Source organism: Leptodactylus fuscus, chromosome 9 (genome assembly GCF_031893055.1).
Source record: "Leptodactylus fuscus isolate aLepFus1 chromosome 9, aLepFus1.hap2, whole genome shotgun sequence".
Lineage (NCBI taxonomy): Eukaryota > Metazoa > Chordata > Amphibia > Anura > Leptodactylidae > Leptodactylus > Leptodactylus fuscus.
The window spans coordinates 87,457,570-87,473,561 of record NC_134273.1 but is presented as its reverse complement, the minus strand read 5'-3'; the positions used below and the strand labels follow the sequence as shown (position 1 = coordinate 87,473,561).

The following is a 15,992-nucleotide window of genomic DNA, read 5'->3' as shown; positions in this document are numbered from 1 at the left end:
TGTAGTGGCCGCCACAACCGATCCCTAGCCTCAGTGCTCGTACTGTATATGTAGTGGCCGCCACAACCGATCCCTAGCCTCAGCGCTCGTACTGCACATGTAGTGGCCGCCACAACCGATCCCTAGCCTCAGTGCTCGTACTGTATATGTAGTGGCCGCCACAACCGATCACTGGCCACGGCGCTGGAAGAGTACATGTAGTGGCCGCCACAACCGATCACTGGCCTCAGCGCTCGTACTGTACATGTAGTGGCCGCCACAACCGATCACTGGCCTCAGCGCTCGTACTGTACATGTAGTGGCCGCCACAACCGATCACTGGCCTCGGCGCTCGTACTGTACATGTAGTGGCCGCCACAACCGATCACTGGCCTCGGTGCTTGTACTGTACATGTAGTGGCCGCCACAACCGATCCCTAGCCTCAGTGCTCGCACTGTACATGTAGTGGCCGCCACAACCGTTCACTGGCCTCGGCGCTCGTACTGTACATGTAGTGGCCGCCACAACCGATCCCTAGCCTCAGTGCTCGCACTGTACATGTAGTGGCCGCCACAACCGATCACTGGCCTCGGCGCTCGTACTGTACATGTAGTGGCCGCCACAACCGATCACTGGCCTCAGCGCTCGTACTGTACATGTAGTGGCCGCCACAACCGATCACTGGCCTCGGCGCTCGTACTGTACATGTAGTGGCCGCCACAACCGATCACTGGCCTCGGTGCTTGTACTGTACATGTAGTGGCCGCCACAACCGATCACTGGCCTCGGTGCTTGTACTGTACATGTAGTGGCCGCCACAACCGATCACTGGCCTCGATGCTCGTACTGTACATGTAGTGGCCGCCACAACCGATCACCGGCCTCGGCGCTGGTATAGACAGGGAGGCAGTACTATCTGTGCCATCATCATTTACAGTGAGAGAGGGAGGCAGTACTATCTGTACCTGCATTATATACAGCGATAGACAGGGAGGCAGTACTATCTGTGCCGGCATTATATACAGTGATAGACAGGGAGGCAGTACTATCTGTGTCGGCATTATATACAGTGATAGACAGGGAGGCAGTACTATCTGTGCCTGCATTATATACAGTGATAGACAGGGAGGCAGTACTATCTGTGTCGGCATTATATACAGTGATAGACAGGGAGGCAGTATTATCTGTGCCTGCATTATATACAGTGATAGACAGGGAGGCAGTACTATCTGTGTCGGCATTATATACAGTGATAGACAGGGAGGCAGTACTATCTGTGCCTGCATTATATACAGTGATAGACAGGGAGGCAGTACTATCTGTGCCTGCATTATATACAGTGATAGACAGGGAGGCAGTACTATCTGTGTCGGCATTATATACAGTGATAGACAGGGAGGCAGTACTATCTGTGTCGGCATTATATACAGTGATAGACAGGGAGGCAGTATTATCTGTGCCTGCATTATATACAGTGATAGACAGGGAGGCAGTACTATCTGTGCCTGCATTATATATTCATTGATAGACAGGGAGGCAGTACTATCTGTGCCGGCATTATATACAGTGATAGAGAGGGAGGCAGTATTATCTGTGCTGGCATTATATAGAGTGATCGACAGGGAGGCAGTACTATCTGTACAGTGATAGACGGAGATGTAGCGTTATCTACACCTATGTAATTTATATTCCTATCTGTGTCCATATTATTTACAGACAGAGCCCAGGAGGTTCCCAGGCTGTAGATCGCCCACCTTAGACACAGGTGCAGAAATAGTTAAAATTTAATAATTTTTACATTGAATATTTTTTTAAATATAGAAATTCCTGCAGGCAGATCTAATAGAGGAGCCGGCCCGTCCTGCAGGCATATGTGAGAATGCCGGCATCCTACAGAGAGGGCTGCGGCCTTACTATCCTGGAAACCATGCAGAATGATCAGAGCACCCAGCACCCCTTGGGGAGTCACGAGCGCGGCTTTGATGTCAGAGGGGTACAGCGAGTCCTGTGGAGAGCAGTAATTGGTGCAGACAGTAAAATAAGACGACGGCCTTGAATATAGAACAGCACAACATTTTTTCCAACTGTGCATTAACCCTCGTGTATGAGCCGAACTTCAGGACGGAGCCCTACCTGCAACCAGGCGCCGTATTAACATCTTCATAACTGCAGGAATAATACAGAAAATCTGAGGCCCTTGCATCACGGAAAATCTCCAGTCTATCTGCTCAAAATCCATTTAAAAAAAAATGCACAAAATTCTAAAATTTAGTGCATAATTGCTGTGGAAATGCAACAGATTTCACCCTACGCACTGCCAAGGAGAAAATCTACCACATCAATAGACGTGGTGCTGATTGTATAAGACAAGGACGTGCAGAATCCTTCCCAATTACCTGGGAGAAGAACGGGGTTCAAGCACTAAAGGACATCTGGAAACATCTTAGCCGAAAGTGGCAACGTGACATAAAAGTGAAATCTTCAGTAGAAAGGAACAGCTGCATTTAGCGCCCACAACCTGGGACTGAGGGTAAGATTTTCAGAGCGGTGGGGTGAACGTGAGCTCAAAGCAAAGCTCAAAGACACGGAGAGAGCGATTCCTGGAAACCTGCGACGGGAAGCGAGGACTGGAACCATTTAATTCTCCGGCCTGAGAATCCGAGACGTGAAAAGACTTGTACATGTGATGTCTCCACTGAGCAGCGAAATTACAGGGCTGTGGATACTTTCTAGGAAGGTCGGGACAACGGCTTCTTGTGCACAGCGGTGGCAGGGCGCGGCGCTTGTATTCGGTAAACAGACTGCAGGACATGAGGCGGAATTTACCTGATGCATAAGTATTCATTCCTCCCTGGACACGGCTCAGTAACACAATCCTGCGGCAATTCACTCATCTCAGCACCGATTGTTTACCTAAATCTGAAGTGCAGATCAGCCATAAGATATTCTAGAGGACCCCAGAAGGGGAGACATCTGCCCCCCGGCTCCAGGTGATAATGAGGCAGAAAATCACCGAATAACAAGAGCCCAGGGCCCGAGCGCTGCCAGGCTCCTGCTACATGTTGCTCTTGGCACCTGACATTGCTGGAAGGCAGACGGCAAACACCTTGTTCTGTGGGTCCTGGGGCTGACAATGTCTTATTAATAGGATTGGTAGGGGGCTGCTCAGTGCAGGGGCTGGGGGTGCCCTACAGGCTAGAACAGGTTAGTATTTTGGCTGTCAGTGCATCTGAAAGAGTCGTCTTCTCAACAGGTTATTTTACCAGGTGCTAAATGGCCACCGCTCCTCGGTGTAACCCCACTTTCCAAAAACCCTGAATGGCACACACCTCCTCCATAGATACAAGGTCACTTCAGCATCTATTCATGAACCCAGATGATCAGTAACGCCAGGTTCACACTAGCACCAGGTTTGGTCTGATGGTCCATCGGTAGATACGGAGCACGGAAATGGCGAAAATGGCGGACACCAATAGAGCCCGAAGGACTCCATTGGCTGTAAAGGGGTCAGTGGGGGGTTTGTCTTTTTTAACTCTAAGTCAGACTTGCAGGAGCTTTTCATTTGGTGATTTTAGAAGGATCTGCATCGGACGGACACCCAGTGCAGATGTGAAGCCAGTCTAATACACATCCGTTCCCTGGCAGAACCAAGCGCCAAACCACGGCTAGCATGGCGCGGTATCACAGGACGTGTCCAAGTAACCACTGGGTGAAACCATGGCCCGTCTGTACACTGCACACCTCCAAAGGAAACACAACAGAATACACAGTGGCCCCTACGCTAGCACGTAGTATATGGCAGGGGTGATCACACACCACGGGGGGTAACAAAATAACATAAAGCTGAAACGTAATAAGAGTTGGGGCGCTACACGCTCCCTGTACAGACACTGAACCAGCAGGGGGTGACGCAGAGACCAGCAGGATTTTGCACGCTCCTGTGTACGTTCTCGCAGTATGACAAGTCGCCGTCACCGCAGATAACAAGAGCTGATTTATTTCAGTCGCCGCCCCCTATGCGGTTACAATCTCCCCTCTCCTTCCGAGGATCACAATTAGCTGTGTATCAGATTTATTCCGCTGGTCTCGGATGTGATAATGAGCCATTCATGCCGGCAAACTAAAGAACATTGACTGCGCCCTGAGGTTAATAAATCGGATGGAGGCGATCGATACGGCGTTGGCGATGTCATTGAGACAGCGATGCTGTGAAAATCACTAGACACTTCACAGCAAGATCCTTGCCTGCGCTAGACGGAGCCGCCATTGTACGCAGCCGCTCATAAATCCATCCGATTATTGCGAGTCACGTGTCCTTATCATTTCTGCGGGAAAACACACAGACACTGGCAGATAATGGCGAGACGTGTGCGGACAATCGCGGAGCACTCACAGCTCATCACACCGGCTGCATCATCTTGGCTCAAATTGTTAGAAAGTGCAGAATAATTGATGTTCTGGCTGTAAAGTCGCGGCGGACAAAGCAAACGCGGGGTTTTTTTTTTTTGGTTTTTTTTTTTTAACTTTTCAGGCAAATCCTTTAATCCAAGTAAATCTCATTAACCCTGAGCCAAAAGCTTCCCCTAGAAGATCATTCAGACCTCGCTGGGGATGATTACAGGTGCATTGCAGGATTTTGCAGGGCCCTGGCATCCATTCAAGTCATTGTACAAGTCTGATTTCAATGGGTATGAGGGCAAGGCAGCAAAGCAGGGAATACGAGCATTCAGGGTGTATTTACACGGTGCAAATGGGTGCAGTAAAAATTGCAGCTTTGTTGCAGTTTTTGAAAGTTAATGTTACCTAGGTCACTCCTCCGCCGATGCTGCAGGAAACCCCTTTATGGCTGGTCAGTATATAACAGGTGCTGGGGCTTTTACTTTGCAAAGCTGCAGTTGTCGCCCATCCAGGCCAAGCACACTGATGGGCTCAGAAAACAGAAATAGCTGGAGACTCACCGCTGGAAGAGTATAAAAATATGTCAAACCTTTATTTCAAACGTCTGTGTAAAATACAACACGGGAGGAGGCACGCCTGGGAGAGGAGAGCGTCTCTTTACACTGATGGGTTCATGGTCTCCCTGAGATCTTTCTTCCTAGGCTAAGTCTTGGGAGCATTCAGGGCGCTCCGGTGACACACGCTCAATGTCCACACACGGCTTACAGGACTGAACCCGAGAGACGCTGTAATGAATGTATGTATGTAATGTCCTACTGAGGGCCATCTGATAGGAAAGCAAAAAACAACCCTCAGTCCATGTGCAGGACTGACCAGTGAGCTGCACTGTGAGGAAGTCATCAGTCTCTGCCGGCAGTTCTTCTTTATTGCTCGCACGCTCTCCTGCACTTACACATTCCTCTAATTCCCATTAATAATAATATATTGGGTTTAGGACAACGCTCGGTGATCACTAGTGATGAATGGCTGACGTGTGGTGTAGGAGGGGACATATGGAGGACATATGCGGTGTAATGTAAGCACATGAGGGGCGCTCTATACTGCAGATGTTCTGCTACATGTCCGCCAGGGGTGTTGGGAAAATGACAGCTGGGCCTGCAGATCTGAATATAAGACACTGAGGAGATATATTATATATCATCATAATACTCAACTAATGTAGTGAGCAAGACGGGGGAGAAACCAGAAAGAGTGGGGACCTGCCCTGTAATATAGTGTGTGCATTATACCGTACCCCGAGTGTCAGCCTGTCATTATCCTGTACCCCAAGTATCAGCCTGTCATTATCCTGTACCCCAAGTATCAGCCTGTCATTATCCTGTACCCCAAGTATCAGCCTGTCATTATCCTGTACCCCAAGTCTCAGCCTGTCATTATCCTGTACCCCAAGTATCAGGCTGTCACTATACTGTACCCCAAGTATCAGCCTGTCATTATCCTGTACCCCAAGTATCAGGCTGTCACTATACTGTACCCCAAGTATCAGCCTGTCATTATCCTGTACCCCAAGTATCAGCCTGTCATTATCCTGTACCCCAAGTGTCAGCCTGTCATTATCCTGTACCCCAAGTATCAGCCTGTCATTATCCTGTACCCCAAGTGTCAGCCTGTCATTATCCTGTACCCCAAGTATCAGCCTGTGATTATCCTGTACCCCAAGTATCAGCCTGTGATTATCCTGTACCCCAAGTATCAGCCTGTCATTATCCTGTACCCCAAGTATCAGCCTGTGATTATCCTGTACCCCAAGTATCAGCCTGTCATTATCCTGTACCCCAAGTATCAGCCTGTCATTACCCTGTACCCCAAGTATCAGCCTGTGATTATCCTGTACCCCAAGTATCAGCCTGTCATTATCCTGTACCCCAAGTATCAGCCTGTCATTATCCTGTACCCCAAGTGTCAGCCTGTCATTATCCTGTACCCCAAGTATCAGCCTGTGATTATCCTGTACCCCAAGTATCAGCCTGTGATTATCCTGTACCCCAAGTATCAGCCTGTCACTATCCTGTACCCCAAGTATCAGCCTGTCATTATCCTGTACCCCAAGTATCAGCCTGTCATTATCCTGTACCCCGAGTATCAGCCTGTCATTATCCTGTACCCCAAGTATCAGCCTGTCATTATCCTGTACCCCAAGTATCAGCCTGTCACTATCCTGTACCCCAAGTATCAGCCTGTCATTATCCTGTACCCCAAGTATCAGCCTGTCATTATCCTGTACCCCAAGTATCAGCCTGTCATTATCCTGTACCCCAAGTATCAGCCTGTCATTATCCTGTACCCCAAGTATCAGCCTGTCACTATCCTGTACCCCAAGTATCAGCCTGTCATTATCCTGTACCCCGAGTGTCAGCCTGTCATTACCCTGTACCCCAAGTATCAGCCTGTCACTATCCTGTACCCCAAGTTCATCGCCCTGTTCTGGAAAGGCTGGAATAATCTGACATAGCAGGCTGTATATACGGCAGTAGAGATCTCCCCCGGCCTCACCTATACGCTCCGCACTGTCACTTTGTATATACCGTATTCCTATAAGACGTGGCCGCTCCTCAGCACACACTTCTGTGTTTCCTTCTCCTGGTTTCCTTGCTGTCACTTTGGAGGTAATGAGAGCGGATGTATACACAAGATGGCAGATTCATCAAACATCACGTGGCTGAGAAATAGCTTGGAATCGGGTCCAGCTGATCCTGCGACAGCGTGTACTGCCGGGGGAACCATCTGCTCCGGGATCACCAGCTGCGGCCAAAGAGTAAGTACAGAGAAGAAAGCAACGTCACGAGCAGAGGAAGAAAGTGAGGACAAAGCGGCAGAATGTGGGAGTCTGCAATGGAGCTTCCAGGACTGTCAGCAGAAGCTGAAGTTTTGCAAATCTGCTAATGATCAGGTCTGACTAATATTACATAAGTACAGAGCACGAGGTCACCAGCAGAATAGTGAGCGCAGCTCCGGAGTATAATACAGGATAAGTAATGTAATGTATGTACACAGTGACTGCACCAGCAGAATAGTGAGCGCAGCTCTGGAGTATAATACAGGATAAGTAATGTAATGTATGTACACAGTGACTGCACCAGCAGAATAGTGAGCGCAGCTCTGGAGTATAATACAGGATAAGTAATGTAATGTATGTACACAGTGACTGTACCAGCAGAATAGTGAGCGCAGCTCTGGAGTATAATACAGGATAAGTAATGTAATGTATGTACACAGTGACTGCACCAGCAGAATAGTGAGCGCAGCTCTGGAGTATAATACAGGATAAGTAATGTAATGTATGTACACAGTGACTGCACCAGCAGAATAGTGAGCGCAGCTCTGGAGTATAATACAGGATAAGTAATGTAATGTATGTACACAGTGACTGCACCAGCAGAATAGTGAGCGCAGCTCTGGGGTATAATACAGGATAAGTAATGTAATGTATGTACACAGTGACTGTACCAGCAGAATAGTGAGTGCAGCTCTGGAGTATAATACAGGATAAGTAATGTAATGTATGTATACAGTGACCGCACCAGCAGAATAGTGAGCGCAGCTCTGGAGTATAATACAGGATAAGTAATGTAATGTATGTACACAGTGACTGCACCAGCAGAATAGTGAGCGCAGCTCTGGAGTATAATACAGGATAAGTAATGTAATGTATGTACACAGTGTCTGCACCAGCAGAATAGTGGGCGCAGCTCTGGAGTATAATACAGGATAAGTAATGTAATGTATGTACACAGTGACTGTACCAGCAGAATAGTGAGTGCAGCTCTGGAGTATAATACAGGATAAGTAATGTAATGTATGTACACAGTGACTGTACCAGCAGAATAGTGAGCGCAGCTCTGGAGTATAATACAGGATAAGTAATGTAATGTATGTACACAGTGACTGTACCAGCAGAATAGTGAGCGCAGCTCTGGAGTATAATGCAGGATAAGTAATGTAATGTATGTACACAGTGACTGCACCAGCAGAATAGTGAGCGCAGCTCTGGAGTATAATACAGGATAAGTAATGTAATGTATGTATACAGTGACCGCACCAGCAGAATAGTGAGCGCAGCTCTGGAGTATAATACAGGATAAGTAATGTATGTACACAGTGACTGTACCAGCAGAATAGTGAGCGCAGCTCTGGAGTATAATACAGATAAGTGTGGGTATAGTATATTACAAGGTCCCATAAAAACAGCAGATTGAAAACCTTCATGAGATTAAACAGATCCGGGATGACATCCATGTTCGACAACTCCAATAATTCAGCCAAATATTTCAGACCACTTGAGTCTGACCTGGAATACGAAGTTTCTTTGAGACTCAGGGATATGAAATAAACACGAGGGTTGGCAGTAAGTACTGGCATTTTTCAAGAGACACTGAGGAAACATCTTCAATTCATGTAAGTCGAGCCCAGATCTCTAATTTAATAATCCTAAGTGAAATTACATTTCCCTCTCGCTGCCGTTCCATACAAGTCTCCTTACTTTCTGTAGCCGCTCCGGAGCTGAGGGCGAGAATTTAATCCTGAAAACTGGAATCTGCATTTTGGATTCCTGCGGAGACGGGAGAAGATAACTCCAGGTCCGCAGGTTATGTTCTCATTACTAGGACTGGGTATTAGCCGGGACAGTTGTGGGTTTAGGAAGGGTCAGGCAGCCAATCATATAATCCTTGTGACCCTCAGGGATTGCTGCGGCGCCTCATGCAGGTGACACATAATATTACAACCCTGGTTAAATCAAGTCAATAGGCGACCAATCCTGTGTAATCTGAGGACAGCGATATGAGGGGATAAGGGTGAAGACCAGGGATATCGCTATAGATTTATGCACAGACTTCTTGAATGCCTTAAAAAGTCTCTTGAAAATAGTATATCACCCATAATGCTGATCTGTAAGGTCCTGCAAATCTCCCTAAACCGGAAAGGCAGGGAGACATTACTATCTGTACCTACATAAAATACAGTTAGAGACGTGGAGGCAGTACTATCTGTACCTATATGAATTACAGGCAGAGACAGGGAGACAATACTATCTTTACTTATACAAACTACTATCTGTAGCTACAGGATGATCACTTCAATACTTAAAGGGTAACCGATTCTTAGAATAGGTCATCAATAACTGCCCGGTGGGGTCGGACAGAACTGAAGGTGATATCACTGTGGTAGCAGCACTTACAAAGCAGCTGATTATTGAGGGTCCTCGGTGTCACACCCCTACCAATGAGATATATCCAAAGGACAAGTCATCAATATGTAACTCCCAGAAAACCCCTTTAAATTTCCTTATTAGTGGAAAATGCCCTTTAATTTGTATTTTTCAGTCATTCTGGCGTTGCAGCGGCGGTCATTCAGAATACGCCTTTACACATGTGTTAGACAGACCGGAGATCTAAAGGGATATTATAACACATCCTACCTGGCTCTAGACTCAGGTAAAAGATGGAAGACGGGCGAGCTGGAGCGAGTGACGCGCGACTTTTTGGTCTTCAGCGGACAATGCTCCTCGGTCTCTGGTAAAGGAAGATGTTTGGGGACAGATTTCTCCTTCTCCTCCTCTCTGTTTTCTTCATTGATATTATCTAGAAGAAAGGTTAAGATGTACCATAAATATTACTCAAGACATGCGCCAAAGAAGGAAAGCTGCAGTATAAAGCAAGGAACAAAACAGCACCTTGTGCCGCGGAGGACACGGGAGGTGGATTTCAGATGTCTTCAAACTCCAATAGAGAACGCAGATAAGATGGACAACTACGTTAAAGAGGACCCATCACCCCCTTCACATCTCTGCCTCCGGATTCTGGCATAGCTTTTTTTCTGCAGCCCCGCCGTGCCTGAGCAATACTGTCAGGTGGGCGGTCCTGAACTAGCGCAGATAATCTGAGACACACCCACATGACAGTAGAGAGTCTAGGTAGCAAATCGGGTGCAGAATCTTCCAGAAACTACAACTGTGCCAGAATCAGGGGAGCGGCACCAGGGAAAAAATACAAAGACGTGGAGGTGGTGACAGGATCCCTTTAAGAACGTGCTGTAAATGAGCTGTGGGACGTCTTCCATCTTGTCAGCTAGGAATAATTTTGTGATTGGTCCTCAGTTAGCAGAAGGTTAAAGGTCTGCAGTGAAATCAGGACCCCGGACAGAACGTCCCTGCACAAATCACTGCAGCCGGGTAGATATCGCTCCAAGAGGCTCTCGAGGCCTTAAGTGATTGCTGCGATTAATCTCCGGCACTAATTCTGCTGCTCTTACTGCAGATGTGATGTGAATGTGATGCAGCACTCGTGGGGTTACATCCGAAAAAGGAGATCGCAGAAATTCTTCTGCCAAGATGGTAATACATCTCAAGTCTTCTCTTAAAGAGCAAGTCCAGCAGATCCAAGGACGTCAGACACCCCTAACACCAGCACTGCATCTAGAACATTCTTTGCAGAACCACATATCCCAGCGACTACCTGCAATCCCAGAGACCACAAGGGGCGCCATGTCTCCCGTAGGAGAGGATTGTTGCAGATCATCTTTTTGTTGTGTCTTAGAAACTGCTAAGAATTCTGGGAAAGGAATAGGCCAATGAGGTCCTTATAGATCAAAACTTTATTTATTTATTATTATTATTATTATTTATTTATATAGCACCATTAATTCCATGGTGCTTTACATTTACCTGGTTTCCTAGAAAATCTACTCTAGCACCACCCTCGGGAAGGCAGAGCTCTATAGTAGAGGGTAAGCTGACGCTCCTGGGCCCCAGTACAAAATCTGTAATGGGGCCCTTACCTACCACGTCCCATAATGCCTTGCCTGTATCCCATGGACGTGACTGGACTAAACCTACTAAAGAGATCTGTCAAATCCCAAATCCCTCCCATGTTGATCACAGGACCATGGCTGCCGCAGTGTATATGTGTATATGGCTCCAGATCTGGTGCAGGCACCGCCCGGACTATATACTGTACTGCAGAGGTGCTATAGGTAAATGCAAGATGGCGGAGAGGCTGCAGAATGTGCAACGTGTTACACACAGAATTGTCAAGAGATTTTGCCTAATCCCCTAAATTCATATCATACAGAGCAGAGGGAACAGGTGCTGAGCCCACAATCCCAGTGAAGTTGCTTTATGGTTTAGATTGGTGGATGTCTGCGGACTGGTCCAGCGATCAGATGTCATGGCCGGCAGAGGGTGCCCAGTGTACAGAGCTGTGCCTGTCAGGAGCACACAGCACCCTGTGCTCTGTAGTGGCCAGGCCAGGTTACTGCAGCTCAGTTCCAATAACAAGGCAATGAAACTTACTTAGACTTGGCAGTGTCTTGAAATCTTCTTACAATTTGGGCTCTTAAGGTGGATTAAGGTAAAACCCACCCCCAGGTTAGCACATCCCGGCGTCAGCACTCGATACCCATTCAGATACATTATCCATGGGAAAGGTGATAAAAGCTTCTTACAATGCCAGTTTATATATCATTAGGATCAGTCATTCCCCTGTGACCTGATAATGGGATGAGACCGCACAGAGAGGCTGTAAGAGCTATTCACACTATGCAGGTAATGACAGCGCTGACTATGAAGGACAAGACCCACCATAGCGATACAAGATCTACACTCATGTGCCACCGCCGCAGCTTACTATACAGGAAAGAAAGTTTTACTGAAATGTAAATGAGGCCACAAGTGTCCAGTGGGAACTAAACACTGACCCCTGGGGACCCTGTATCTGAGCGTGCTCTGACGCTGACCCCTGGGGACCACTGTATCTGAGCGTGCTCTGACGCTGACCCCTGGGGACCGCTGTATCTGAGCGTGCTCTGACGCTGACCCCTGGGGACCGCTGTATCTGAGCGTGCTCTGACGCTGACCCCTGGGGACCGCTGTATCTGAGCGTGCTCTGACACTGACCCCTGGGGACCGCTGTATCTGAGCGTGCTCTGACACTGACCCCTGGGGACCGCTGTATCTGAGCGTGCTCTGACGCTGACCCCTGGGGACCACTGTATCTGAGCGTGCTCTGACGCTGACCCCTGGGGACCACTGTATCTGAGCGTGCTCTGACGCTGACCCCTGGGGACCACTGTATCTGAGCGTGCTCTGACGCTGACCCCTGGGGACCACTGTATCTGAGCGTGCTCTGACGCTGACCCCTGGGGACCGCTGTATCTGAGCGTGCTCTGACACTGACCCCTGGGGACCGCTGTATCTGAGCGTGCTCTGACACTGACCCCTGGGGACCGCTGTATCTGAGCGTGCTCTGACACTGACCCCTGGGGACCGCTGTATCTGAGCGTGCTCTGACACTGACCTCTGGGGACCACTGTATCTGAGCGTGCTCTGACGCTGACCCCCGGGGGACCACTGTATCTGAGCGTGCTCTGACGCTGACCCCCGGGGACCACTGTATCTGAGCGTGCTCTGACGCTGACCCCCGGGGACCACTGTATCTGAGCGTGCTCTGACACTGACCCCTGGGGACCACTGTATCTGAGCGTGCTCTGACGCTGACCCCTGGGGACCACTGTATCTGAGCGTGCTCTGACACTGACCCCTGGGGACCACTGTATCTGAGCGTGCTCTGACGCTGACCCCCGGGGGACCACTATCTGAGCGTGCTCTGACGCTGACCCCCGGGGGACCACTGTATCTGAGCGTGCTCTGACGCTGACCCCTGGGGACCGCTGTATCTGAGCGTGCTCTGACGCTGACCCCTGGGGACCACTGTATCTGAGCGTGCTCTGACACTGACCCCCGGGGACAGCTGTATCTGAGCGTGCTCTGACACTGACCCCAGGGACCACTGTATCTGAGCGTGCTCTGACACTGACCCCTGGGGACAGCTGTATCTGAGCGTGCTCTGACACTGACCCCTGGGGACCGCTGTATCTGAGCGTGCTCTGACACTGACCCCTGGGGACCGCTGTATCTGAGCGTGCTCTGACACTGACCCCTGGGGACCGCTGTATCTGAGCGTGCTCTGACACTGACCCCTGGGGACCACTGTATCTGAGCGTGCTCTGACGCTGACCCCTGGGGACCCTGTATCTGAGCGTGCTCTGACGCTGACCCCCGGGGGACCACTGTATCTGAGCGTGCTCTGACGCTGACCCCTGGGGACCCTGTATCTGAGCGTGCTCTGACACTTACCCCCGGGGGACCGCTGTATCTGAGCGTGCTCTGACGCTGACCCCTGGGGACCACTGTATCTGAGCGTGCTCTGACACTTACCCCGGGGACCACTGTATCTGAGCGTGCTCTGACACTTACCCCGGGGACTGCTGTATCTGAGCGTGCTCTGACACTGACCCCTGGGGACCACTGTATCTGAGCGTGCTCTGACACTGACCCCTGGGGACCGCTGTATCTGAGCGTGCTCTGACACTGACCCCTGGGGACCACTGTATCTGAGCGTGCTCTGACACTGACCCCTGGGGACAGCTGTATCTGAGCGTGCTCTGACACTGACCCCTGGGGACCGCTGTATCTGAGCGTGCTCTGACACTGACCCCTGGGGACCACTGTATCTGCGCGTGCTCTGACACTGACCCCTGGGGACAGCTGTATCTGAGCGTGCTCTGACACTGACCCCTGGGGACCGCTGTATCTGAGCGTGCTCTGACACTGACCCCTGGGGACCACTGTATCTGAGCGTGCTCTGACGCTGACCCCTGGGGACCACTGTATCTGAGCGTGCTCTGACACTTACCCCGGGGACTGCTGTATCTGAGCGTGCTCTGACACTGACCCCTGGGGACCACTGTATCTGAGCGTGCTCTGACACTGACCCCTGGGGACCGCTGTATCTGAGCGTGCTCTGACACTGACCCCTGGGGACCACTGTATCTGAGCGTGCTCTGATGCTGACCCCTGGGGATCACTGTATCTGAGCGTGCTCTGACGCTGACCCCTGGGGACCACTGTATCTGAGCGTGCTCTGACACTGACCCCTGGGGACCGCTGTATCTGAGCGTGCTCTGACACTGACCCCTGGGGACCACTGTATCTGAGCGTGCTCTGACACTTACCCCGGGGACTGCTGTATCTGAGCGTGCTCTGACACTGACCCCTGGGGACCACTGTATCTGAGCGTGCTCTGACACTGACCCCTGGGGACCGCTGTATCTGAGCGTGCTCTGACACTGACCCCTGGGGACCACTGTATCTGAGCGTGCTCTGATGCTGACCCCTGGGGATCACTGTATCTGAGCGTGCTCTGACGCTGACCCCTGGGGACCACTGTATCTGTGCGTGCTCTGACCCTGACCCCGGGGACTGCTGTATCTGAGCGTGCTCTGACACTGACCCCTGGGGACCACTGTATCTGTGCGTGCTCTGACTCTGACCCCGGGGACTGCTGTATCTGAGCATGCTCTGACCCTGACCCCTGGGGACCACTGTATCTGAGCTGCAGGGCTTGCTAAATAACGACTAAATGAACGAATGATTTCATCAGCAGCGCCAGATCTAGACAACGCAGAACACTGCACAGCGAGACAAATCCATTACGGAGCAGCACTGGGGGGGGGGGGGGGGGGGGTCATCTCCGGGTACATGTTGTGACAACAGAACCAAACACACATGCGATAAACATCCCCATTAGTAACAGCAGACTAAATTGTACCAGAAATAACCTATTGTGGGCCTAACAATGTCAGTCCCTGTAAACTCCTAATGTGAAATGGATGGACCATCCACAATCCAAAAGCTCACAGCAGCAGAGAGAAAGTCAGGATCTGCTGGACGTCAGGATCACAGTAGAAGGAGCCCATAGGAGCACAGAGTATTTCAGAAGTGCAGGGTACGGGTCTTGTAAAGGTTACAGTGGCTTGAAGGACAAGGTCATAATATTGGGAGGGGAATTGAGACAAATGGAAACTCACAGGCAGGCTGCGCCACAGCAGCACAGAGTATTTTATGGGAAGAGTTCGGGGCAGTGACCTGGTCGCTCACATCTGTAACTGACAGGGCAGCCTTATAAGAAGGGGAAGAATAAGAAGTCTCAGACAGGAGCAGGGTCCCCCTGCAGCACAGAGTGTTTCAGGACAAGGATCACTCATTTGCAGCCAGTTCTAGCCCAGTATGGCCATTATTGGGGCAGACACTGAGGACGAGACCTGAGGCCCAGGGAGGGTCATAGACACAGATAACCCATCTCCACCTAATAAGACCCCCCGGGGAATCTCAGGCACAGTCTGGACACTCAGCCCAAGGCCCCCTCAAAGGTAAAGCAAGTGGCCGCCGAAAATAGACCTTGTTATAGATGACGGCTGATGGGCCCGATCAATGGTCATTACACTGACACCATGTTACAGCTATTATACTGTCAGCCTGATTGTGTATGAGCTGTCCAAGAGAGCAAGAAACTGCAGAGACACATCAAACGCCAACACCCTATAATATCACACATGGTGACATCACATCACCGTATACACAACTCCCAGGCCGCCCGAAGTAGGATCAAAAGCCGAAAATAAACGAGAACTTGTTAAGAGACTGCTGGAGACCTACTACAGATATAGGAGAGAAGCTGAGCTGTGTGATATATAGGCTATAGGAGAGAAGCTGAGCTGT

The 15,992-nt window shown here is 50.0% G+C and overlaps 1 protein-coding gene across 1 annotated transcript in view; it reads right to left on the bottom strand.

Moving 5' to 3' along the window:
* RAD18 (RAD18 E3 ubiquitin protein ligase) overlaps positions 1–15,992 on the bottom strand; it is a 153,813-nt gene that overhangs the window by 53,369 nt on the left and 84,452 nt on the right. Inside the window, exon 11 of the mRNA XM_075286198.1 lies at positions 9,855–10,017. Coding sequence (XP_075142299.1) covers positions 9,855–10,017 — 163 coding nt within the window. The remainder of the gene's footprint in view (positions 1–9,854; positions 10,018–15,992) is intronic.